The 26551-nt window shown below is 42.3% G+C and overlaps 1 protein-coding gene across 1 annotated transcript in view; it reads left to right on the top strand.

The window, feature by feature from the left end:
* The first annotated feature begins 456 nt into the window (after positions 1-456).
* The window catches only part of LOC135213202 (bolA-like protein DDB_G0274169), a 36311-nt gene continuing 10216 nt past the window's right edge, over positions 457-26551 (top strand). Inside the window, exon 1 of the mRNA XM_064247175.1 lies at positions 457-650. Within this exon, the coding sequence (XP_064103245.1) occupies positions 567-650 (84 nt within the window). The 5' untranslated portion in view covers positions 457-566. The remainder of the gene's footprint in view (positions 651-26551) is intronic.

Raw genomic sequence — 26551 nt, forward strand, 5'->3', positions numbered from 1 at the left:
CCGGATCGCCGATAACCGGGGACTGCCTGTAGTAAGCACATACTACATAGAAATCATAAAAAAATTTTTCTCACTGCAAAAGAAATTAAAAGGACAGTTGTCAAAGTTAAAATTAGGTTGTTTAGATCATAAACAAATGGTCAAATCAGCAATTCAGTAAAGTTAAAATACATAGAGAGAACTATTCAACGATTTGATGATAGATCATTTAAAGCCTCTCCGAATTAGTACTGTAGGGAACCAATGTGATGGAATAAAGGGTCTAACTTATATCCGCTCTGACTAATATTAAAGTTTTCTGTTTACTAAAACTTATGCAAGCTACCTCCAACAAATTTCTTCTCATCATATCTTTTTCTTTGAATAATAGTTCTGTTTTGTTCTTTATTCATCCAGCATCCAGTCTTGTATAATTAGTTATGAGGCAAATAAATGTTTTTTTATTTGGCCTTATGAAGTTTTATTGATTTTTCTTATCAACAGTGGGACCAGTCGAATTATCCATCAAAAGCAAAATAGAATCTGCTCTCAAGCCCTCTTACCTAGAAATCATTAATGAGTCATACATGCATAATGTTCCACCGAAGAGTGAAACCCATTTTAAAGTTGTTGTGGTGTCAGATGCATTCTCGGAAGTTTCATTAATTAAGGTACAGTATAGTGCAGTACTTTTAATTTTCCCTGATTTAGACCTTTAATGGAAGAAAATGTTCATCTAGATGTAGATGAGATATTTTACTGAGATTCTTGGTGCCATAACTTCAATTAAAATAGTATACATGTTGAAAATGGTTAGATATATAAGCCTAAGCTGATAATTGAATTTCAAATATGAGTTCATGACTTTATAAGATGCTCAAGATTTGTACATCCAATGTATAGAGATATATGCTCAAAGCAGTTGTCTGTTTATCTTCCATTTGTTCATATGAGGATACAATTCTTTGTCTTTTATATGGATTACCTACACTAAAAGCTGGTTCAGACATTGAAGCTTGGTAACAAGGTAGTTAATTAGAGGCAGACTCACCCACTCACTTAGTATGAGCGCTAATTTTTCAATGGTGATCTTGCTGTAGAGACATACCTACTGACCCTCTCTCTCATCATGGCTTTTGCTGGAGCTCACTTGAGAATTCTTTGTCTTAGTGCTACTGTCGTTTGTGTTAGGATTTTGCTCATTACATTTGTATTAGAATGATGGTACTTGAATAATCCTTCCTAGAAAACATGGTCAGTGTTCTGTGTTTATGATTTACGGAGGTGCATACCATCCTGCAATGTCTTGGAGCATATCTCGTTATTGCCTGCCCACAGAAGACATACAAACCAAGGATGAGAAGGTGAGGAAGTTCTGAATATTTCTTTCAAACACACCACCAACACTTCTTCTCTGCCGTGACCTACCTTAAAACCTTACTGCTTATCCCAGGATGGTGTGTTGACTTGCCTCAAGGAGAATGCAGATGGACCAGATGATGATCATTTTTTGTGTAGTTGTTGCTGAAACACATGCCTTTACCAGAAGATAAAGGTGTTGAAGGCAGGTGGCCTTCCCTGGTCAGTTGGGATTCTTCCTCTGCTTAATCTATGAATCAGCAAAAGCATAGGAAGAAGGTTCAGAGGGCAGCCCTCCACAAGAAGGCCTAGAAGTCTTCTCATAGCCATTGCTCTCCTGTTAAGAGTGACAGTGATCCTAGTACCTGCTCATGCAGGTAGGTAGTTGTGGGTGGTGGAGATGGTTCAGTACATCAGTCCACTTGTGATCAATCATCATTGCATGGGTTTGCTTACGCTCAGTCCCTGGTGTGTGACCACAATCAGGCCTGGTAGCCTGCATGCACTCATCAAGAGAGGATGACTGACCTTGACTCTCCCCTTGCTGTTTTCTGTGAAAATAACATAGGAAAGAGCTCCACTTCCCTAGATTATAGGCCATCATAGTTCCTTGAAACAATTTCTGTAAGTCCTGGGACTGCTGAATGTACATTCAGTTCCCCCCTGATCCTGGTGAGGTAGGTCATATTTCTGTGTGTGTGTAGCACTGCCTTAAGCTGTTTGGCTGAGTTGGAGCATGCGCTTTCCAGGATTGCTGTGTCTCATGCAATGCTCAGTATTGCTCTCCTTTTTAGTGCTGTTCAGCTTCACCGTGTGCAGTGCTGCTCTGCATGGTCAGTACTCTTGTAAGCCTTGATTGGGCAGTGGTTCTAGCCTGGCTGGTGCTGCTTTTATTTCAGGCATGAGGACAGTAATGGGGATTATATTTGACCTTCCTTGCCTTCAGACTGTTAGTCAGTGTTTGGGACTCATTTGGGACATCTCGCAATCCCATATGCAGGATCAGATGACTGGTAGAGAATTCATCTTGTGCTGTCTTGAGTTTTTAGGACGTGAATAGTATACCATGCTGGTTGAATCACAAATATACGAAGTTGGAGTGGCAGTTTTGCAAGTTTATTGAACACTGATCTCAAACAACCAACCATGTTACTCCTCAGCACCTGGTGTCCCATATTGAGTGCATATTAGGTCTAACAGTGGAGTCAGTGTCATTCTTTCAGTGGCCCAGGTACCTGGTTGTATGGTGCTTCCTGGAATAAGTTGATTCTCTGGTCTCTTGGTTGGACAGATCTCTGTCCCTTAGTTGCTCTGCTGGGCTCATCCCCCACCTCTGACATAGCAGTTAAGTCCAACATCTTGGAGGATGCTGAGACATGACCCCTACAGGTGGACCCATCAGCCTAGACTAACAAACAGTCTTGGGTTGGAATGGCTTTGTATGAAAGGGTGAGAATTTTGCTTTCTACTATTCTGAAGTCAGAGCCATGGTGTTGGTTGTCATGGTTTTGCTATAGGCTACATAGTGTTTAGCCTTGTAGCAACAAGATGTCAGATTTGCAGTTTCTGGGGTCTGTTTGGAGGAGAATAAAGCAGTTCCAAAGGTTGTTGGGGGTCAAGGGGAAGGAAATGGATTTTCTTCTCCAATATTATGAGAGAGAGCTCACTCGGGAACGGATTTGTTGGGCTTGTCTTTATTTTTTTTAAGAGTAAGGTTGAATTGGCAGTGAAAAAATGGAGAACAGATGACCATGATATTCCTTTTATTACTGGGCAGTCCCCTTCACTACCTGTGAAAGGAACTGCAGCCAAGCCTCTAGGGGGTGATTATGCCATCAGCACTGGGCCAGTGAAAAAGCAAGACCTTTTCCATGGCCTGTTCAGTTTTCCATGAGTCTCCTTCTTTGATGAGGGGTTTGGAAAACCTTTTCTGTCTCCCATCCAGGTTTTAGTCAAGAAGGAAGACAAGGGAATGGAAAAGGGAGGAGGATGTGGTTGTTGGCAGTCCTTTCCTGCTACTGCATGCTGGGTATGCCAGTCGTGCCTTTATATTGCAAGAATGTTGGGCAGAGCCTTGTGCAGTTGCTGCCCTTCAGGATGGTTACAGATTTCCCTTTTAGATTTCCTTCCCCTCCCCTCCACCTTTTCCATAAACCTAATCATATTTCCTTCATATTTTCCAGGATTGTCCCAATCTCTCACTCTATTGATTGAGGTTTGGACAATGCTGGAAAAGGACATTGGAAGTTTTAGATGACTTCTCCAATGTCTTCTTTACTAGTCATTGTACTAGGAGACTGCTGGAGACCAGCCATTGCATTGAACACTTCTCTGTTTAGATAGAAATCCCATGCTCTGTGTTGACTTTTATCAAAGAGGTCGACTTCATCCTTTTGATGGATCTGAGGAATGCCTGTTTCTACGTACTATTCATTAGGACTCTCAGAGGTCGTGCACAGAAAATTCCCACCGGGAACACTCCCTAGCTCTTATAAATGAAATTAGAGATGTATATAAGAATAATACAATATATAGAAATAAATTCTTAGTAAAGATTCATTTGAATGATATTACTGTATTTAGAAACAAAACCGAGTTTATTTTTAAAAATATGAAATTGCCTTTTACAGCCGTTTACAACCATTTGTCACTGATGTTTTGTAAACTGAAAACTGGTACAAGCAGTCCCCGGGTTACGACGGGGGTTCCATTCTTGAGACGTGTTGTAACCCGAAAATTGTCGTAAGCCAGAACATCGTCAAAAATCCATAGAAAACCTTACTTTTAATGCTTTGGATGCATTAAAACTATGTAAACTGCATTCTTATTGCATTTTTTCATAAAAAACCTTCAAATATTGATTATTTTGCATTTTTGGTGTCGTATTTCCTCTGCCTGATCAGTGTTGTAGGCGTCGCAACCCTGGAAATAATTTCTGATGAATATAATTGAAAAGTGCCTTAACCTCGGAACGTCGTAAGCTGAACCCGTCGTAACCCGGGGACTGCCTGTATTTAAAATATGAAACTGTCTTTTAAAACCATTTACAATTATTTATCGATGATGATTCTGAGACGAGAAACTAGTTTAATAGTATTTTAAATGTAAGCTAAGACATAATATTACTTACTCATTTCTTGTTTTATATCGGAACGGCTCAAGTTAAGACCCATAATGGCCCATGTGATGAAAAGTGAACGTGGAAGAGATATACTTGTCGATGAACTGCAATTATTTATTGGGAATGTCCTCAAAGAAAGTAAAAGAAATGCAAAGCATGATTGCACACAAACGCATTGATAGAAAATGTTGAAATTTTAATGTATGTTAATGAGCACTGCCACTTTATGACCAAGGATATAGTTGAAGCCAAAAGTGTTCAAGCAACTTTAAAAGCCATTTCTGCAACATCTCATCAGTTGAGTCATGTACTAGTATCACAAGCGGCTGCAACCTTGGCTGAAGCTACACTTTCTCAATTACCTTCTGTAAATAGCATTTGCAGAAATGTTCAAAAATGGAGGTAGAAAACTTCTCATTTTCTGGCTGTTCCGATGTCACATACAGGATACGCCACACCACAAGAATTTGCAGTTCTCGACATGGGAGAAAAGTTTCTTCAATATGATTTTACAGGCGAACTGAACCAGCTTTACCCTGTACCAGTAACACCTGAAAACATCTTGGTAGTGTTCCCAGGGGCAATGTTCATACATGGGCAATGGGCAGTGTTCCCAGTGGCAATTTTCCTAGAGCTCTCAGAGGTATCTCTGCCTTGCTGCAGTGGACAGTCTATCAGTCAAAGCACTTGTTTCAGATTGTTGGCTGCCCCACCCCACAGGTGTTCTCATGAATGTTTTTGGTAATGTCAGTGTTGGACCATTCACTCAAGAGTCTCTCTGTTACGGTATCTTAATGGGATGACTTGGGCTGTCTGCAAGATGTAGTTACCTGAGTTGGATTGAGTTTTCTTCCTTTGTTGTGATCTAATAAAACAGCAGATGAAGTACCTTGGTTGTTGACTGATACTGTCAGTCAGCTCAAAAAACTCAGTAAAATAATCCTTTGCCCGTGTTTCCCTGCCACTTGTCTGTGGAGAAACTTGTGTCCAGTGGATATATCAATGTGCTTTTGCTTCAATGTATGTGAAGCAACACTGGCCATCTGTCATTTACCCTTCGGTGTTTCTTGTCCCTCTGAACAGGGCAGTAAAGAAAGACCTCACTTGGTGATTAGATAATGGGAACCTTGTGGGAGTTTTTTTATCCCATCCTCACCAGAGAGTTTCTTCTGCTGTGTGCATTTATGGAGAGATGGTGCACTCCTGAGTGGATTTTATTTTTGGTGTCTGGACTTAAGAGGGTTCTCACCTACGCCTAATGTTCATGAGGTGGTCACGGTGCTTTTGATACTACAAGCATTCTGAGACCAGTTGATAGGCCACTTGGTTGTATTGTTGAATGACAGCACCACTGTAGGGCCACAGGGTTAGGATTAATTTTTGAGTTTTTCACATTCTCATAACCATACTTAACCCTTATTTGAGTGTGACAAGGGACAACCCTACTTTTATAGAAAAAAGTATAGCTGTGCTGGTGTTGCATTTCCCAGCCTTACTCATTGATGCTTACCAGAAAGGATGACTATCTTCACCCAATGCTGTACATTCCATGCAGAGTATTGTAAATAAAATCTAAATTATAGTTTTGGGTAATTAAAATTATTTTGAAATTTTTGTTTGAACAAATATAATGTAAAATATTTTGTAGCACAATAGGTGTGTCCCAAAGGAGTGCCTTTGATAACCCACAATACTATTTACAATGAGTGTATCATGCCAGGTATGCTGTAGACTACTCTTTACTTGGGGTCCAATTATGGCCCAGTTTCATCAGTGAACTATAGCTCAGCACATTCCGCGAGATCAGTAGACCTACACATACAGTCTTCCTTTCAAAAGAGAAACATTTGTCAAGTGTTGCTAGATGATATTTTTGTCAGTTTTCAAATGTTAATAGACTAGATGGGTTTCCTGATGGCTAGTGCTGTTAGGAAAAAGCTATATCTGAGATTCATCAAAGATAACTTCCCTTTTTCAGAATTTTAACAAATTTAATTCTAACTAGCACTGAACTTTCTTAAGTGGGATGTGTATCATTCTCTGTAGCAGTGTAAAGGGCACTTTGAACTGCCTGTAGAGGAATTATTGCAAAAATTATCTGTTAAATTTTCTTTGATGGTATTTGTGGTGGCCAAGCTGTTCTAGAAATTATATGGGTTAATGAAGTTCTTTTTTAACAGAAAAGGCCTCCTTTTTGTAAGAAATTGATTACTACTAAGATTCAGATTCAGGCACTCGATTATCCCTCAAATATCTTGGCTAGTTAGGATTTTGAAAAGGTATTTGCAGGACTTGACTACCAAGGGGTGTTTCACGCAATATGGTTCTTGCAAAAACGAGTTAAAAAGAGGTAACATTTCTCTCCAAGGAAGGGACTTAGTTCTTACCATGGTTAAGAGTGCAATATGATTGTATGTGTTAATACACCTTTGCTTTCTTCTACCTCAACATGATTTGTGTTTGGTTTTGTAGTAACAGTTTGAGGGGAAGTAATATTCTCTGTAAACTTAATCTAATAACTTACTGCCTGCCTCAGTTGACCGACATTTATCTCATTAACCTCACATTCTCTTAAATCATGTGTCAAGAGTCCACCAGTCAGAATACTCGTCAGTCCTTCAGTTAGGCACTCAGATTAGTTTTCTAATTCAGAATACTCGTCAGTCCTTCAGGTTGGTTTTCTAATTCCTTTACCATTCTCAAGTGGATGGAACTTTTCACCCTTGTCTCATTCACTAACTTGAAGCTGATACCAGTACAGATGTCACATCATAATTCATTCTCAACCTAGCAATCCTACATCCTTGGGTAGGTTATTTAAATGACCAGATGACATACAATGTCATCCTACTTGGTGTTTTTTTTTAGTGTAGTCGCTGTCTCATCCTCAAGTAGTTAACTTTTCCTTGGTCTATCCAGAGCTCCATGGTGACTAGACTAATGTCAAAGAATTCTCTTTCAGCTGGTTTTATGGGCAGGTATTGTGTCAGAATGATAAACATTATAACATGTGATAGGGTATAAATGTACTCAGGATAATAGGGAACTCTCTTATTCTCAGCGAATCCTGAGCCCAGTTTACCCATGTCAGTAACCACAAGAAGTGGCTGTGCGCATATACGCCATCATATTGTTTTCGTACGAACATAAACTTACCAAGAAGCCATTACTTATTCTGGTCGTCTATGTAAAGTGTACTGAAACCTTTGCTCCGTGATTTAAGATCTTCATTGCTGTGATTTCATTACTGACGGTCATGGAAACATCTCGGTTGAAAGCTAAGTGCATAATTTTAAGTTCCAGTTAAAAATTTTTAGTTTAAACTGTGGAACAATGTTATAATGTATGTGAAACGCTGTGAACCAGCTTTTTCATGAGCACACGGTAATTCTCATGATTTATGATCGTAATTTGTAAAAGCACAAATTGTTTTGAAGAATTTATAATTCTATTTAGAAGTTTTATCTAAAGAAATGTCCACAATTATTATTATTATTATTATTATGTATATAATCCTTTCAGATAATGTCTGCAATAGCCTATAATAGTCAGTGAAATCTGGAATAGGTTTAGCAGGAACTCTCTAAGAAATCCTCTACTATTCCTAGTTTAATGTACGTTATTATAGAAGCATTAACCTATAGTCATGTAAAACAGATTATTCTGATTGGTATAGCAATTAAAATTAAAATTTCACTTAGCCAGTGCCAAAGGACTAATACAGCCATATACGGCCATCAAAACTAGCTTAAGCCTCAAAGGGCTTAAATTAGAATTTATTACAAATATGGAAACCATGTGAGGAATTACAGAGGTGTCCCTCATTAATAATTTAATACTGACTAGCTTCTAGTAACTGCTTTATATCACTATAGGCTGCCATTATGCAAGACCCTCAGTTCAAGTGTTCCGTAGCAAATTGCTCGGTTCACTTTTTGCCACCTGCCACGAGCATAGTCCTTGTAAGAATCAATTAAAATTTTCTTGGTCAACAGATATGCACAAAACTTGTTGTATGCTACTGGCAGCAAGTTTTAAGGACAAAACAGCTCATTTTAACATGTATCGGTGAGTCCTAGGGTTCAGTAGGGGTGAGGAAGGGGGAGATTATATCTTTCTGGCAGAACTCCGGCAACAGATTTTTAACCCTTTCAGTAACATTAATCCCCAGTACCTCCCACGTTAACCTCGCGGAGGAAGTAGAGGAATCTTTACGTGGAGGTGACATTCTTACTTTGTAATATGAAGTGGGCATTGCCACTGAAATGGCCCTGCTGAACCCAGAAGGATCAGGGGAGAGACCTTCTAGAAGGAGTTCTGTTCCCCATGCAGCTATCGATTCAAAAGATGATCTTTCCCCCAAAAGAGATACTAGGATCCATCTGACTCCGACTGAAATGACTACATTTCAGAGGGGTATTGTAACTTGCCCAGGATTTCTGCTGCTTGGTTAACAGGCAGTTACAGTTCAGTTGTTGAACCTATCAAGTATACACTCCAAAGTGTAAAAGTACTGCAAACCTGTAACCTGTGCATAAAAGTGAGAGGAGATGCAACTGCTGTCCAAGCAAGGTCTAATGTTGGAATTACGACTGGAAACAACTAAATGGTCAGTTCAGAATGCAAAACTTCAGATCAAAACATGATAGGGGCTCCAACACTCATCCCTGATGATAATAATCCTTGGTGACATGCCTCAATGCGCATTTTCTCTCCCTATAGTAAATGTCTAATTAATGAGAGAAAAACTATGATCGAAGCTGTACATGTGAAAGACCACTAAAAGACAGTCTTCTTACCTGTGTCTGTATGTATCATTAAAGCTATAGAAGACACTCTTTACCAGGACCCAAGTTGCTCACTAAGTAGCCCCAGTCTTCTGTCCCTTCACTTTCAAAATATTAATCTTGTAAAGACAAATTTTCAGAAGTTTGTAGTGACTAAGAGACCAGAGACAATGGCAAAATTAGAACCATTTGCCATGGTCATCCCAGTTGTAGAAAACTCCAAGGAACTGGCAATGCTACAGTGCTCTTCTAAAGGGGAAAAGCTCCCTTTAATATAGCAGTGCAGCAATTTAGGACCGCTATGAGAAAAGTCTCAAGAGGCAACAACCTCAGCAGAATTTCATACTAGGATCCGCCTATTTAGTACATTACTATAACCTCTACCATGTTGCTGGAAGTTGCCACCAACAAGCTTCCAAAATGTTCCTGAACAGATTTTGCTTTTGTGGCCAAAAATCTTAAGAGAACCCTATGGCAAGCATTCTATGACTTTTTAGAGTGGTGCATTAAAGTGCAAATGGAAACCCCTTCTGTAAGGACCTATTTGAGAAGTTTGTTGTGGTAAAAAAAACTTAACAACTTAACTCGCAATCCCTCCAACAGAAATATACAAGAGTACTCTCTTTTGGGAAAAAGGGGAATTCAGGAAACAAAAACTAAAAACTTCTCCCTACCCGACCCAAAAAGGTTTGTAAAGACAAAAAAATATGACATTTTAAGTCAATTTGTATTTTTCATAGCTAACAAACCTGTGGTCTTAACAATAGGATAAATGTTCCTGTGCCAGCTGGGAGCTGGCACTAGAACATTATCCTATTGTTAAAAAATGGCATCTGGCTGGTTAAATGGCTGGTTAAAAAATGGCCTCTGGCAACTCATGCGTATACAAGGTGGAAGGTGGTCACCGACTGGGCTTGGAACCTTGTGACTCATCAGTCTTTATTTAACCGCCTTGGAGAGTTGACTTTCATTTTGCTTTCCTCCCCCAAGCTGTTTTTTTATTTATTTATTTATTTTTTATTTATTTATTTTTTTATCTAAGTCGAGGTTTGTCTCATATTTTTCCAGCCCAGTAGTCTTGTGAGCATCAATGTTTTTAGACAGCCTTCCCGGATTCCCATGTTCACGTTCCTCTGGGACAGATGCAAATTGCAGTAGATGTGCTTCACACCTTTTTCTCTGCTATGTCATTGGCTATTTTATGTGACCCTTCAGAGAGAGAGAGAGGGGCCAGCTACATTTTGTTCTGAAATATTTTACATTTGTTATATTGAAGATATTTTGAGAACATTTGTGTTATGACATAAATGTTTTATTTATCTTTGATAGCCTTCAGTCACCCCAAAAGTTTTTCCTAAAAGACAGGTAGGTGGTTAGAAGGATGCCTACTCACAAGGGGTCAACAACAACAGCAAGGCAATCTTTTTCACAAGGCCCAAAGACCCTCTTATAGGAAAAAGAAAAGCAACACCTGGAATGCCTCTCAAGGTCAAAGGCAGAGAAGGAGGTAGATGCCAATAAGAATGGTATGGTTGGGGGTCGCCTTTGATGACACCACAGGTAGACTGGGGTGGAAACTGTTTCATCCTCCCCCCTCCTCTAAAGGGGTTCTTCCAAAATTAAGACCCCTTTCTGGAAGGTTACATGCAGAAAGGCCCCGTTAATGGTAGCCGAAAGGAAACGTGCTTATATTTGTCATCGAGCGCATTTCTTCAAGTGTCCCCAGAAAGGATTCTTCAAACAAAAAATGGTCCCTGACATCAATATTGAACGCCCACATTGTTTGCCAAATTTTCTGGCTGTTGCCCTAGTACGTTCAATCATTCCAAAAGGGACTTGGACAGCTATAGATCTGAAAGATGCATCCTGGCATATCCCTGTCACCATTCCCTTCTGCCCCTTCCTAGGGTTCCAAATAGGAAAAGATATGTACAGGTTCAAAGTCATGTCCTTTGGGCTAAACATTGTCCCAAGAAATTTTACAGCATTAGGAATGATAGTTGTTCAAGAAATCAGGACTACAACTAATAGCCTACCTAGACAGCTGGTCAATCTGGGGGCCTACAAGAAAAGTTTGCTTGAAAAACCTAAGAGTACTGGTCAACAGATTACTACAGCCAAAAGGTTTTATGACTAATTGGGAAAGTCCCACCTCACACCCAGCAGATGCTTTTAGTGGCTGGGACTGTGTTGGAATACTTTTCACAGCCTGTAGTCTTCTAATCATACTCAAAACAGAATAAAGCAAGTCCTCAAAATGTGCCTTGCACAACCCAGAGTTTCCAAACGGCAGTTAGAATGTATTGTGGGCCTTTTTGAAATTCGTATTGATAATAGAACCAATACTCACATTGCAACAAAAGAATGTGAACAAATTCTGGCTGTTGCATGCAAAAAACAAGATGTGAGACCGACCTCATCAAAAGATTAAAAAAGTTGGGGAGATACTTCAGCCTTGGTACCGGAAGGAATCTCTGGCGAAACAGGTCGCCACCTTAACTCCTCAGTCCGTATGAGTGACAATACACACAGATGCCTCATTGACAGGTTGGGAGGACTATGGGAGGATCATCAGGTGGCAGGGAGGTGTTCAACTACGCCAGGGAATTGTCATGTCAATATCCTGGAGCTGATGGCTGTCTTTTGTCTCAAAAAACTCGAAAACCTCCAGAAGAGGGACACATTTGGTTGGTTCTAGACAATATGACTGCAATGTCCTACATCATGAGGTCGGGATCACTTTCACCTCCTCTCAGTATGATGATGCTAGCCATCCTTCAATAGTGCAAGCAAGGAAGTGGCACATGTCTGCAATTCACCTCATGGGATTTCTCAATGTAATAGTGGACTCCCTATCAAGGAAAACGACAGCTACAACAGAGTGGATGTTAGACAACCACTCTTTTCAGACAATAGCCAACATACTTCCACCACTGGAAGTGGACCTGTTTGCCACATATGAGAATCACAAGCTGCCAGGCAAGCAGCAGCAAGAGATGCCTTCCTACAAGACTGGAACAAATGGAGTATGATATATCTTTTTCTTCCATTGTTCCAGATTTCGAAGGTGTTGACAAACTCCTCACCTTCAAAGGAACAGCTTACTTAATAGCCCCAAATTGGCTTATCTGGCATTGGTCCCAGGCAGTAGGAGGGAAAGTTGTTTATGGATCCTTCTTTCTGAGCAAAGACCTTTATGGGTGAATTTTTCCAATATTATCTACCATGAAAATTACCTCCATATGGAAGGTATAGTTAGATTATATCTATACCGAGAGAGCCCAGTCAGAATTTTTAGGGAAACACTTAATTTTTCTTGGAAATACTTAAATTTTGTTATCCCTTTCAAAGACAAACGCCTTGCAGTTACAACAATCATGGCATAAAAGTCAGCATTAATGGAACCAATGCTTTTATGCATTCGGGATTGGCTCTAATATAGAAATTGTCACTTCCCTTCTCCAGTCCTTTGCACTACAAAGACCCACTCATGAAAGGTTCCAATTACTTGGTCCCTCAACAAGGTGCTTAGACTTCCATCAACGCCTCAATTCAGCAGACCTGATACACCCACAATTCACAGGCTACAATAGGCAGTTTTCTTGATTGCATTAGCATCAGAAGATTGTCTTAGGAAACTGGGCTCTCTTAAGGAGACAATACATCATGCAAATGTCTGACCATCGATTATTATTGTCCTCTAGCCTGTCATTCCTGGCCAAGGATCAGAATCCTTTAAGAATGAAAGCTAGATCAAGTAAATTAAATTTAGCAGATAAAACATTATGCCTAGTTCAAGCACTTAAGGTTTACCTAGAGGTCACGGCAAACATCCCAGAAGATCCGTTTTTTCCTATACAGGCAGTCCCTGGTTATCAGCAGGGTTTCTGCTCTCGGCAGGGTGCTGATAAGCAAAAACCCCCATTAACTGAAACTTGTTGATATATGGCACTGATATCTTGAGGAATAATGGTAGGAGATGCCTTGCTGCGGGATAAGTGAAGCCACTCAGGTCGCTGGCTGCCATATTGGGACTGGCAACTGAATCCCTAGGGAGACCTTAGGTATGCGACCTTGCGATGACTAAGGTGTCACACTTTTTATTTTTGATACTCTATGTTATTTTAATTTGTTCATTTAGTTTTCTTGGATGCGTACTCTTCTGCTTACGGTACAGACACATAATTTCGTACTCTATTTTATCCCTAGACAGTTAACACATTTACTGAAACTATAATGCCTTGATGAAAAAATAAATGAATTTGAGGGAAGTGAAGAAGCTATTGAATTCATTATGGTATTCAACACCTTATTTGACATATCAAATTCTCTAAATCTAAATGCCAAAGGATTTAAAAGCCCAATTCAGAAGAATAATGCAAGATATTAAAGATTTTCCAATAAAAGCAGAAACATACTTATCAGATCTTTGAGACTTCAGGATGGTAAAGACATCTTAAAATAAAATAAAAAAAACTGGTTTCATTGGCTTTCTCTTTTGCATACGAAGTCTTCAGATTCTGTACAAAACCTGTATTGCATCAGATGGTGGGCCTTTACAATTTTTGATGACCTACAAATTCAGTCAGGATCATATTGAACTATTCTTTGGTCAAGTAAGAAGTATGGGAGGCCATAATGATAATCCAACAGTGAGACAATTCTCTGCTGCTTACAAAAGGCTACTTGTACATAATGACTTAAAGGATATCATTCGTGGCAACTGCTTGCCATCAGAGTCGGTGCCCATATTAACTGCTTCAAGCAGCATAAAAGAGCAGGTTGCAGTAAGGAATATAAATGTTTTTGTTTCAAGACATCAAATTTTAGAAGTTCAAGAAGCATATTCAGATGACAAGGAAGATGACTATGATTATATTCCAAACCATTACCACTTGTCAAAATGTTCAAATAAAATAGTAGCTTATATTGCAGGCTTTGTTGTTTTTAAGTTAAAAAAGTCTTTACAGTGTGAGGTCTGCATTGATGCATTAACATTAACAGTAGCTAATCTTATTTGCACCTGCATCAAATTAAAAACCAAAGGAAAATTGGTGTATCCATCGAATGATGAGATTGATATATGCAATACATGTGAAAAAAAATATGAGGGAAATGTTGTCCTGCAAGAAAGCACTGGGGAGAGTTGACTTCCATAAATTAGTTCAGTATTGGCAGCTTACAGAGACAAAACAATATTTTCTGAGTTTGGTTATCACACGTATGATACACAACCACTGGACAATCCACTTGCACTCATTGATTAAAGCAATAACTGAAAAATATTTGCAAGTTAGATATAATTATGCTGGTAAGCAGATTACTGCTAAACTACAATCACAGGTCGCAAGAAAGAGTCACCAGATATATACTAAGCTAACTCATTTTAGCAGTCAATAATTCCTAATAGTAGGCGATAACAAACAGTAAGGACTAAAGAATTAGCAGACATAAAGAGAATAGCTTTAAATTTGGGCCAGTAATAGGCTATATGTACGTATATAAAATAATGAAAAAGTTTGTATCGCATCTCTGAGTAATAAAGTAAGGTATTATGTATGATTAAATAAATAACTATGTTCTTTAAAAGAATGGTAAAATGTCTATCACTTTTCGCCTCCATTTATGCCATGAAAAGACGCATCTTTATGAAAATAAAAGATGTGAAAAATGACCGAAGCATTTCTATTAATCCTTATGGTTTGGTCTCTGTTTTGCCATCTCTGAGCGTGGCTGCTATGTGGTAAACTGGCTTCACTTTACTGAATGGTCTGGCCCATGCGTGGCGTCTCCTAACCATTATTCCTCCAAGGCTGATATATGGTTAGCACCGATAACCAGTTAACCCTTAAACGCCGACTGGACGTATTGTACGTCGACTAAAATTGTCTGTTGGGTGCCAAGTGGACATACGGTACGTCGACTACAAAAAGTTTTTATAAATATTTGTGGAAAAATAGTTATTGGCCTAGTTTGCAAAAGATTTTAAATCATGCCCCTTGAGGATGCTGGGAGTTCACGGATCACGCTGTTGTTTTATTTACAAGTGTTACCCAGCCGCGCATGCGCGAATTTCTTTCTTCTCTCAATACAAAGCATCAGCAACGCATCGTCGGAGACCTATGGTCAACTTTGACTCAACCAAATGGTCGAAAAATGCAATTGTAAGCTAAAACCCTTACATTCTAGTAACATTCAATCATTTACCTTCATTTTGCAACAAACAGAAAGCATCTAGCACAATATTTCGATTTATGGTGATTTTTAAAAAAAAACTTTTGTTCATGCAACTTACCTGACAGATATATATATAGCTGTATTCTCCGAAGTCCGACAGAATTTCAAAACTCGCGGCACACGCAGTGGGCGGCCAGGTGGTAGTACCCATTCCCGCCGCTGGGAGGCGGATATCAGGAACCATTCCCATTTTCTATTCATATTTTTTCTGTCGCCGGTCGGTAAACAACTGTTTACAGACCTCCGCCTAGGATTTTTTGGATTGACTCGTTCTAAGTATCTGAATTGACTTTTGGTTATTGATTCTGGATTGTTGGATTGGCATACGCGATAGTGGACTGTTTTTTTTATTTTGGATTGGCTTTTCTGTGAACGTGATGTCTGGATCAAGTTCAGTGAGTTTCAGAGTGTGTGTGAAGAGTGATTGCAAGGTGAGGCTACCTAAATCATCGGTAGATCCCCACACAGTATGTATGGGGTGTAGGGGGCATGTATGTTTATTGGATGATCGGTGCAATGAATGCGAAGGTTTGACCGATGATGGATGGAAAGTGTATGATTCTTATCGGCGTAAATTGGAACACGATAGGATCAGGAGGGCTTCCTCCAAGAGCGGTTCTTCAAAAGGTAAGGGAAGTACCATTTCACCTGTATTAACACCAGTAGAATTTGTTTCACCTAATCCTGTGTTGTTGCCTGTGGGCCCTGATTCTGTGTCTGGAGAAGGTAATGCCCTTTCTCTGATTCTAGAGTCGTTACGCACTCTAGAATCTAAAGTGTTGGCCTTGGAAACCGGCTCAATTAGTGTGTGATCGTGCCCCTAGTGTTGTGGAGGGGGCGTCAGATCGGCCCCATAATGCCTCTAGGCCTAGACCTCTATCAGACTCCCAGGACTCAGGGAGTGGGTATGTCGAAAGCCGCAAGAGGGTTGCGGGGGCTCCCCACCGATCTGGCGTCCCTTCGGCAGGACCTGTTGTTAGTTCCCAGGCTGCTAAGGAGCGTGCCCAGGCTCGCATCCTTAAGGACTGTTTTTCGTCCTCCGAGGCGCCCTCCCCGCGCAAGGGGTGGAGCGCTCGGAGAGACTCACGTCCTTTGAAAAGGACTTTTCCGAATGAGGATGCTTCACGTCCTCTCTCACCGTTATGGTTACGGTCTTCACCTGCGTCGTATGACGCGTTTCCTCCGCAGATGAGAGGTAGGACGTCATCTGAGGATGACGCTGAGAAGCGCTTCTTTTGCGCTTCGGAGAGGCAGGTAGCTGTACCTGTGAGAAGGAAGGAGGCGTCCCCTCGCCCCTCGTCTTCTCGCAGGTTCAGCCCTTCACCTCCTCTAGTTTCTTCACCAATGAAGAATATTCTTGTGTCTCTTCAAGACCAATTGTCAGCTTTAATGGCTCAGAAGACTCGCCCAGCAGCAGTCGAGCCTAAGCGTAGGAAGGACGTCAGGCTGCCTGTCAAGAGGACGAAGCAGTCCCCTTCTCCGTCTCCTCGTTCGTCTCTGTCTCCGCTTGCTTCTCCGTCGGAGCTTCCTCGATCTCGTTCTACTTGTAGGAAGTCTCGTGGACAGGACGCTTTTATTCCCTCTCTACATCCTGATCAGGCCGCGCGTCAGGACGCCTTTGAGGACGCTCGGCAGGACGCCTTGGAGGACGCTTTTGAGGACGCTCGGCAGGACGCTTTTGAGGACGCTCGTCGGGACGTTTTGATAGACGCTTTGCCTTATGAGAAGGCTTTCGAGAGCGCCCAGAAGGACGCTTGGAAAGCGAAAGCTGGACGCTTTAGCGGGAAGCGTAAGGACGCTTCTCTAGAGCGAGTTAGAGTAGCCTCTCTTGACGCTCAGCGCTGTCAAGACGCACTTCGTTCTTCAAGCGCTAAGGATCGACAGAAGGTCGGTCGCATTGAAGAAGCTGCTACACCCAAACCTCGAAGGTCTTTGTTGAAGGCTAGACCCGTTGGGCGCACGCCCTCTCCAGAGGAGCAGTCTCCCTTGCCTCTTAGGGAGGAAGGAGAGCTTAGTAGTCCGGCGGACTCAGTTGAGGAGGAGCAGCCTTCGGTTTCGTCTGTTTCGGACTATAAAGTGCTGGTACGACTGCTACGCTCGTCTTTTGGAGACAAGTTCCAGCCTGCAGCTCCCAGGTCTCCACCCTCTCAGTTTTCGTCATCAAAGTCTTGCAAGGTCCCGGAGTTTGTGGAAATGAAAACTTCGTTGTCCACCAAGAGGGCTTTTAAGAAGTTGCAAGATTGGATGGAACGTCGGAAGGATCAGGGCAAGTCGACTTTCGCCCTTCCTCCTTCAAGACTCAGTGGGAAAGGTGGCATCTGGTATGAGACCAAAGGAGAAGTAGGAGTTAAGATCCCTTTGTCATCCCAAGGGGACTTTGCTAGTCTGGTCGATGCTCAGAAGAGGTCCCTTTTGTCGACTGCTAAGATTTCATGGACGCCTACGGAGATTGACCATCACATGAAAGGACTGTTAAGGACTCTCGAAGTCTTTAACTTTCTAGACTGGTGCTTGGGAGTCCTAGATCTTCAATCTAGGAGTCCTGACTCGTTAAGTCTGGGGGAGCTGTCCAGTGTGTTATCCTGCATGGACAAGGCCGTCAGGGATGGTTCGGAAGAGTTAGTGTCTCACTTCGGCACTGCTTTTCTTAAGAAGAGAGCGCTGTTCTGCAACTTTACGGCTAGATCAGTTTCTACAACCCAGAAAGCGGAGCTTCTCTTTGCGCCTCTTTCGAACCATCTCTTCCCCCAGACTATGGTGAAGGACCTGGCAGTTAGCTTACAGGAGAAGGCTACCCAGGACCTCTTGGCCCAGTCTTCAAGACGTCCCGCAGTCCCTACTACGTCTTCTTTTGGACGACCACCTAGGAAGGTTAAACCCTTTCGTGGGGCTCCTCCCTCGAGAGCTGCTCCTCGAGGGAGAGGGCTTTCAAGAGGAAGAGCTTCTTTCAAGCCAAAATCTTCTAAGTGAAAATCAAGTCCTTCAGATGCCTGTCGGAGCCAGGCTGAAGTTCTTTGCGGGGGCGTGGAGAGAGAGAGATACAGACGCTTGGTCCCTCAAGATAGTGGAACAGGGGTACAAGATCCCCTTTTTGGACCCTCCTCCTCTATCCACAACTCCCAGAGATCTTTCCCCGTCACATCAAGGGGAGAAACGTCAGATTCTTTTCGATCTTTTAGATCAAATGATCGAGAAAAGAGCGGTGGAACAGGTCTTAGACCTGGGGTCACCAGGATATTACAACAGGCTTTTCCTGGTACCAAAGCAGTCGTCGGGGTGGCGTCTAGTCTTGGATGTGAGCAGGCTGAATCTTTTCATAAAAAAGAAAAAATTCAAGATGGAAACGCCTCAGTCTGTTCTAGGAGCCTTGAGACCAGGCGACTGGATGGTGTCCTTGGACCTACAGGACGCATACTTTCACGTTCCAATCCACCCTCTTTCAAGAAAGTTTCTGAGGTTTGTGTTAAAAGACAAAGTTTGGCAATTCCGAGCCCTTTGTTTCGGCTTAAGCACGGCTCCGATGGTATTTACCATGCTCATGAAGAACGTAGCGAGATGGTTACATTCTGCAGGGATAAGAGTATCCCTGTATCTCGATGATTGGCTTGTCAGAGCATCGTCAGAAGAAAGGTGTCTGAAGGACCTTCACTTCACGTTAGCCTTGGCGAGGTCCCTGGGACTTCTGGTCAACCTCGAAAAGTCGCATCTGACCCCAAACACAGTCCCATCGTGTATCTGGGGATTCAGATGGATTCAGTGGGCTTTTCGGGCGTTTCGTCCCAGGAACGACAGCTGCAAGGCTTAGAGAGAGTTTCGGCCTTCCTGGGGAAGGAAACTTGCTCGGCGAGGGAGTGGATGAGTCTGCTGGGGACCATTTCCTCGCTGGAAAAGTTTGTTTCCCTGGGGAGACTACACCTCAGGCCTCTCCAGTTTTTCCTGGCAGAAGAATGGAGAGTCAAAGAGGATCTGGATGTGACCTTTATGATCACCGAATCGGTGAAAAACCATCTAAGATGGTGGTTAGATCCTCGGAAGTTTCGAGAGGGTTTGTCCCTAAAGCTTCTGAGCCCCGACCTAGTGTTGTTTTCCGACGCCTCTGTGTCGGGATGGGGAGCAACACTGGGAGGGGAAGAAGTGTCAGGCGCCTGGAGGGGGGAACAGGTGTCCTGGCACATCAATGTGAAGGAACTAGCGGCGGTTTTTCTGGCGCTACAGTTCTTCCAGCAAAAGGTTGCAGAAAAAGTTGTCCAAGTCAACTTGGACAACACCACGGCCCTTGCGTACCTAAAGAATCAGGGAGGTACACACTCCCGTCCTCTATTTTACTTAGCGAGGGAGATTCTGCTGTGGGCAGATGCAAGGCGAATCAGGATCCTGAGAGAATTTATCGCAGGAGTCCAGAACATCAGAGCAGACCTTCTCAGCCGACAGGATCAGATCCTGCCGACGGAATGGACTCTGCACCAAGACGTCTGTCGGGAACTATGGAAACTGTGGGGACATCCTTTAGTCGACCTATTTGCGACGTCGAGGACGAAGAGGTTGCCTCTTTATTGCTCCCCTGTGTTGGATCCGGGAGCAGTCGCTATAGACGCTCTGCTCTGGAACTGGACGAACCTGGACCTGTATGCCTTCCCGCCATTCAAGATCATGGGGGAAGTCATAAGGAAGTTCGCGGCATCGGAGGGGACGAGGTTGACCCTGGTCGCCCCGATGTGGCCCGCGAAAGAATGGTTCACGGAGGTAATGTCCTTCCTCGTAGACTTTCCAAGGACGTTGCCCTGGAGGAAAGATCTACTCAGACAGCCCCACTTCGCAAGATATCACCGAAACCTCTCCGCTCGGGGTCTGACTGCGTTCAGACTATCGAAAAGTTGGCCAGAGCGAGAGGTTTTTTTAAAGCAGTTGCGAAAGCGATCGCCAACGCAAGGAGGGCTTCATTGAGAGCTGTTTACCAGTCGAAGTGGGCTTCCTTCAGGGCATGGTGTAGAAAGGAGGGAATTTCCTCTTCCACTACCTCTGTGAGCCAGATAGCCGATTTCCTGCTATTCCTAAGGAATGTGCAGAAGCTGGCAGTCCCGACCATCAAGGGATATAAAAGTATGCTGTCAGCAGTCTTCCAACACAGAGGCCTAGACCTTACTGACAACAGAGATCTTCACGATCTCTTGAGATCGTTTGAGACAACCAAGATACCTCAGGCGAGGCCTCCTTCTTGGAACTTAGATTTAGTTCTAAGACTTTTGATGTCGAGTCCTTTCGAGCCTCTCCATGCAGCGTCTCTTAGGAACTTGACGAAGAAGGCTCTTTTCCTAACTGCTCTGGCGACGGCGAAGAGAGTTAGCAAAATTCAAGCCATTAGTAAACAGGTGGGCTTCAAAGGTGACAATGCTGTCTGCTCTTTGGGTCCCACTTTCTTAGCGAAAAATGAAAACCCGTCTAACCCTTGGCCCAGGAGCTTCGAAATTAAGGGTATGACAAGCCTTGTGGGCCAAGAACCTGAGAGAGCCCTGTGCCCCGTCAGGGCTCTAAAGTTTTATGTTCGCAAGACAAAGGAGGTACGAGGTCCCTCAGATAATCTGTGGTGTTCGGTAAAAAGACCCGATCTACCATTATCCAAGAATGCTTTTGGCTTTGGTTTCTTTCTGAGAGACGTGATAAAAGAGGCTCATTCGTCTTACCAGAAGACCGATTTGAGCCTCTTGCGAGTGAAAGCTCAGGAGGTCAGAGCTGTCGCAACCTCGCTTGCCTTCCAAAGGAACATGTCGATCAAGGACATCCTTGACGCCACCTTTTGGAGGAGCAATTCAGTATTCGCCTCACACTACTTAAGAGATGTGAGAACGATATACGAGGACTGTTGTTCTCTTGGGCCATACGTTTCTGCAGACACAGTCTTGGGGGCTGAAGGTAGCTCTCTCCCTATCCCTTAGTTAGGTTAGGTTTAGGTGTTTTAGTTGTTGTGTTTTTTGTTGTGGTGAGTCTTGTGTGAAGACCTCCCATCTCTTAGTTTAGTGTTCAGGGGGTCTTGGATAGTTGGTCAGGTGGTGGTCAGTTGCTTCGTTGCCCTCATATGTATGGCTCGATGGTCTTGTCACGTTGAGGTCACGTCCCCGTTGACAGAGCATCCAGAGCGCACCAGCACTACAGGTCTCCACCTGGCTGGCAACTCTGATTAAGCACAAGCAGGCTTAAGTGACAGTAATCACAGAGTCTACTTTGCTAACAGGTGAGGAACCAAGGTGTACATCATCTACTTAATTTAAGTTTCCTACAAATCCTATTCTGTCTCTTCCCACCATCCGAAGGTGGGATTCAGCTATATATATATCTGTCAGGTAAGTTGCATGAACAAAATGTTATTGTTATAATACAATTAAGTTTGTTCATACTTTCCTGGCAGATATATATAATTAAGTGCCCACCCACCTCCCCTCAGGAGACAGTGGCACTGAGAAAATATGAATAGAAAATGGGAATGGTTCCTGATATCCGCCTCCCAGCGGCGGGAATGGGTACTACCACCTGGCCGCCCACTGCGTGTGCCGCGAGTTTTGAAATTCTGTCGGACTTCGGAGAATACAGCTATATATATATCTGCCAGGTAAGTATGAACAAACTTAATTGTATTATAACAATAACATTTTTCCTTCCCTCCCCGTGCAGTAACTCTACTGAAAATCTCAGAATTTCTTCAGTCACCTTGTAATTTTTTCACCATTTTCTATTAGGTCTTACATAAAGTGTTATACATGAAAATGTGCGTTATTTCATGCAGAATACAACAAAAAATAACTCGTGGTTGTAGCTGTTATCAGTTTTGAAATATTTTCATATAAATCACGACAAGTGCCAAAATTTAAACCTGCGGTCAACTTTGACTTGACCGAAATGGTCGAAAAATGCAATTGTAAGCTAAAAATCTTACATTCTAGTAACATTCAATCATTTATCTTCATTTTGCAACAAACAGGAAGTCTCTAGCACAATATTTCGATTTATGGTGAATTTTTGAAAAAAACTTGTTGTTACATCCGCGCGTTATGAATTCATGCATAATTTTGTGATAATATTTTCTTTGTTGCTTTGATCGTTTTACAATTTGTTATATACCAAAATCATCACAATTTAGTGTACAATACAATAGAAAAAAAAATAACTCATTAGCTTTAACCGTTTTGCTCACAGCACGATTTGTATACAATTATATATGACATTTTTTTTTTGTGCTGTCATATATTCCAATATTTATATATGATAATGATATTTTTTTCTCATTTCTGATGGTTGCATACTAAACTTCAGGCAATGAAAAAAAAGGAGCCAAAAATGAACTCTTAATCTTAAACACTAAGCATGCTGTGATTTTTTGAAAAAAACTATTTTTCCGCTTGGGCGCTAACTCCCGAACGCCGCCGGTATACGAGACACTTTTGTAAATAGAGGCTCGGCGTTTAAGGATTAATAGCGCCTCCTTTAGGAATGTTATGGTAACTGGAACTTCGCGCGTTATGACGCTAGACAAGTGCCATAAAACTGGATCACCATTAACCGAGTCTACTGATAACCTGGGACTGCCTGTACTCTAGCAACCTTTGCTATGAGCTTGAACGAATTTGGCTACACTGTGTATTGGTAGGTGGCATGGATAATCCTGACGCATAGGCACTACAGAGACTGACCTCAGGTCTTCCTAACAGGCGGGTATGCTAAGTAATAACTGGGGAAGGTTTGACAATACTTCAACCGTACCCAGCTTGCTTAGGTAAGTCACCACAGACTTTCACTCTAAAAATGTAAGTTCGCACTTTGTTTCTTGTTCTTTGCTAACAAACTGAAAGGTATTTGGAATAAGGAATGGAGCCTTGAAAACTGTGGCTTGACCCTTGAGATTGAGAGTGACTACCATAAAAAAATAGGCTTTCCTGTTTTTGGTAGTTGCTGTTGAGTTCTCAAAACCCTCCCACTTCCCTGATGGAGACATGGGATTTGGGTAAGGGGTCATCCTGCATTGACCAACAGAACTGATGGCTTCTTGGTCCATTTTTGGTTGTATATCAACAAAGTGACCACATATGTGTGCATAGCCACTTCTTCTCCTTGCATTTTTTGACTTGAGTAAACTGGGTTAAGCATTTGCTGAAGATAAGAGAAAGTGCTCTCTTATCCAGAGTATTTATACTCTATCGCGTTATAATGTTTATCATTATGGCACAAGACCAGCTAAAAGAGAATTCTTTGACATTGGTCTGGTCACCATGGAGCTCTGGATAGAACATGGAAAAGGTAACTCTTTGAGGAGTCAACGACGACTACCAAAAAAGGGATTTTGACGTAGGAAAACTCTATTTCTGGGTGATTGGCTCGTGTCACCCTATGAAATATCCTTAAGATCATTATTTCTAGGTAAAATTAATCTAACATTACCAGAGAAAAACAAAATTAAGAAAATGTCAGTAAAACTGACTCGCTCACTCTATAATAGAAGTGTCGGTATGTGAATATAGGCGAGTGGGATCACTACCACGAGTCATTCACCATTTAGACCTTCCAACATAAAATCCCCACCAGAGAGAGCTGATACTAAAGGGTGATGCGGCCGCTACTACTACTACTACCGACGCCACGGACAGCAGCGCCCCTAGCGGTCATCCTTAATCTATGAACATCTTGTCCTGCAGGGTGTGTAAAAGAAAACAGGGTGGGTTTCATAGGGCGACACGAGCCAATCACCCAGAAATAGATTTTTCCTACGCCAAAATCCCTTTTCTGGGCTCAGCTCGTGTCGGCCTATGAAATAGTACCAGAGAAACAGACAAGATGGGAATAAGGACAAATGAAACCCAATAGTAAAAAAGAGATATATAATATAAGTGAATCAGGGACATTACAGTATACAAACAAAGTACTTAAAGCTAACTTATCCTAAACAATGGTATGATAAAGAAAGCAATCAATATAAAGTACTTAAAATTAACTTATATTAGACATAGTAACACATAATAATGTAATGGCAAAACAATAAAGAATGATTCACTTAATTAAGATATTTACAAAATATACAAACACATTGTGTTTTACCCTAGCATAAAAATAAGGGTAGAAACACTGAAGTACATTATATGTACATAACGTGGATGTCCCTAGCAAAAAAATAAGGGACAATCCACCAATATGATTCTAGCGGCTAAGGCTAGAGTATTCCGAGTAGCATGGCAGTAGGGTGAGGCATGTTGGACGAGGTAGGTAGAAAGGAGACCTGGATCTATACTACAACTACAGGGGGTCCTCGAGTTACGACGTTGATCCGTTCTTAAGATGCGTCGTAACACGATTTTCAGCGTAAGTCGGAACATTGAAAAATACCACATGATTTAATGTAAATACCTATCAATAACAACGAGAGAACAATTCCTTACCTTTATTAATTTGATTGGCTTGCACACTGGAGAGGAAGCTGCGGTGCTGGAGAGACTGGGGGAGGTTAGTGAAGAGAAAAAGAACCTCCAGAAGATGCTGGAGATGCTGAGGCAGATGATTCTTGAGGTGAGGCAGAACATACTACTGGAGATGCTGAGGCAGGTGATTCTTGAGGTGAGGCAGAACATACTACTGGAGATGTTGGGGCAGGTGAGTCTTTAGGTGAGGCAGAACCTACAGAAGGTGCTGGAGATACTGGGGCAGGTGAGTCTGGGTTAGCAGAACATTCAGAAGGTGCTGGAGATTGTGGGGCAGGCGAGTCTGGATTAGCAGAGGCAGCTGAGGTAGAGGGTACAGGATCTCCTGCAGTCCTCTCTACCTTCTTAAAATACTGCTCCAGGTTAGTCTGAACAGAGAGCGACCTCTTTTCATCCAAGATCTCCTTGTAACACTGCATCAAATCCATGACGCCTCTGGAAACCCTAGTGAACCTGTCCAAGTTGGGATCCTGAGCCTCAAAAGTTGACAACGCTTGCTGCAACTCTGCAAAACTCTTGTCAAGTCCTGCCTTGTGAAAGCCTTAGGCTCTGGGGTGGGTGCTTCTTCTTCTTCCTCTATCATCTGCTTCTCCAGTTGTATCAGGTCCTCAGCAGATAACTCCTCGCCATGAGACTCCAGCAGCTCTGTAACATCATCAACCTCCATCTCCAAATTGATTTCCTTACTCAGGGCAACAACGTTCTTGACAACTAGCTGAACTGTGTCCTCAAACCCATGGAAATCATTCACAAATTGAGGACAAATTTTCTTCCAGACACCATTCATGTTTGTTTGCTTAACCTCCTCCCAGGAATTAGCAATGTTCTTTACAGCATCAAGGATGTTGTAGGATTTCCAAAAGTCCTTCAGAGTCAAGTCCTTCTTGGTTTCAGTTGCCTGTAAAGCCATAGCAATTGTCCTTCGTAGGTAGTAGGCCTTGAACGAAGCAATCACTCCTTGGTCCATAGGCTGTAAAAGGGCCGTGATATTAGGTGGAAGGTAAACCACCTTGACATTAGGGTTGAAGTCTCCCAGCTGGGCAGGGTGTCCCAGGGGCATTGTCCAGCACTAGCAACACCTTAAAGGGGATACCCTTTGGAGGCGCAATACCGCTCCACACTTGGAAACAAAATTGGTTTACGAACCAGTCCTCCAAACACTGGCAAGTGTTCACCCCATGCCCTTCTTGTTGGACTTACAAAGTTACTGGTAGTTGACCCTTCCAAATGCCCTTGAGTGCCCTTGGATTTTCAGCCTGATACACCAACAAGGGCTTCAGTTTGAAGTCGCCAGCAGCATTACCCCCAAGAAGTAAAGTTAGCCTCTCCTTGCTGGCTTTATGACCGGGTGCTGACTTCTCCTCCTTGGCGATGTAAGTGCGGTTAGGCATACGTTTCCAAAACAAACCTGTCTCGTCTACGTTAAACACTTGCTGAGCAGAATAACCCCCCTCCTTAATTATCTCAGACAACGCTTTAGGAAATTCACTCGCTGCTTTCTCATCCCCACTAGCAGCTTCACCTTGCAATTTAAGGTTATGGTAATTGGCCCGAGCCTTAAATCGCATAAACCAACCCCTACTAGCCACAAACTCTTCACTTTCACTTCC

Source organism: Macrobrachium nipponense, chromosome 42, assembly GCF_015104395.2.
Source record: "Macrobrachium nipponense isolate FS-2020 chromosome 42, ASM1510439v2, whole genome shotgun sequence".
Lineage (NCBI taxonomy): Eukaryota > Metazoa > Arthropoda > Malacostraca > Decapoda > Palaemonidae > Macrobrachium > Macrobrachium nipponense.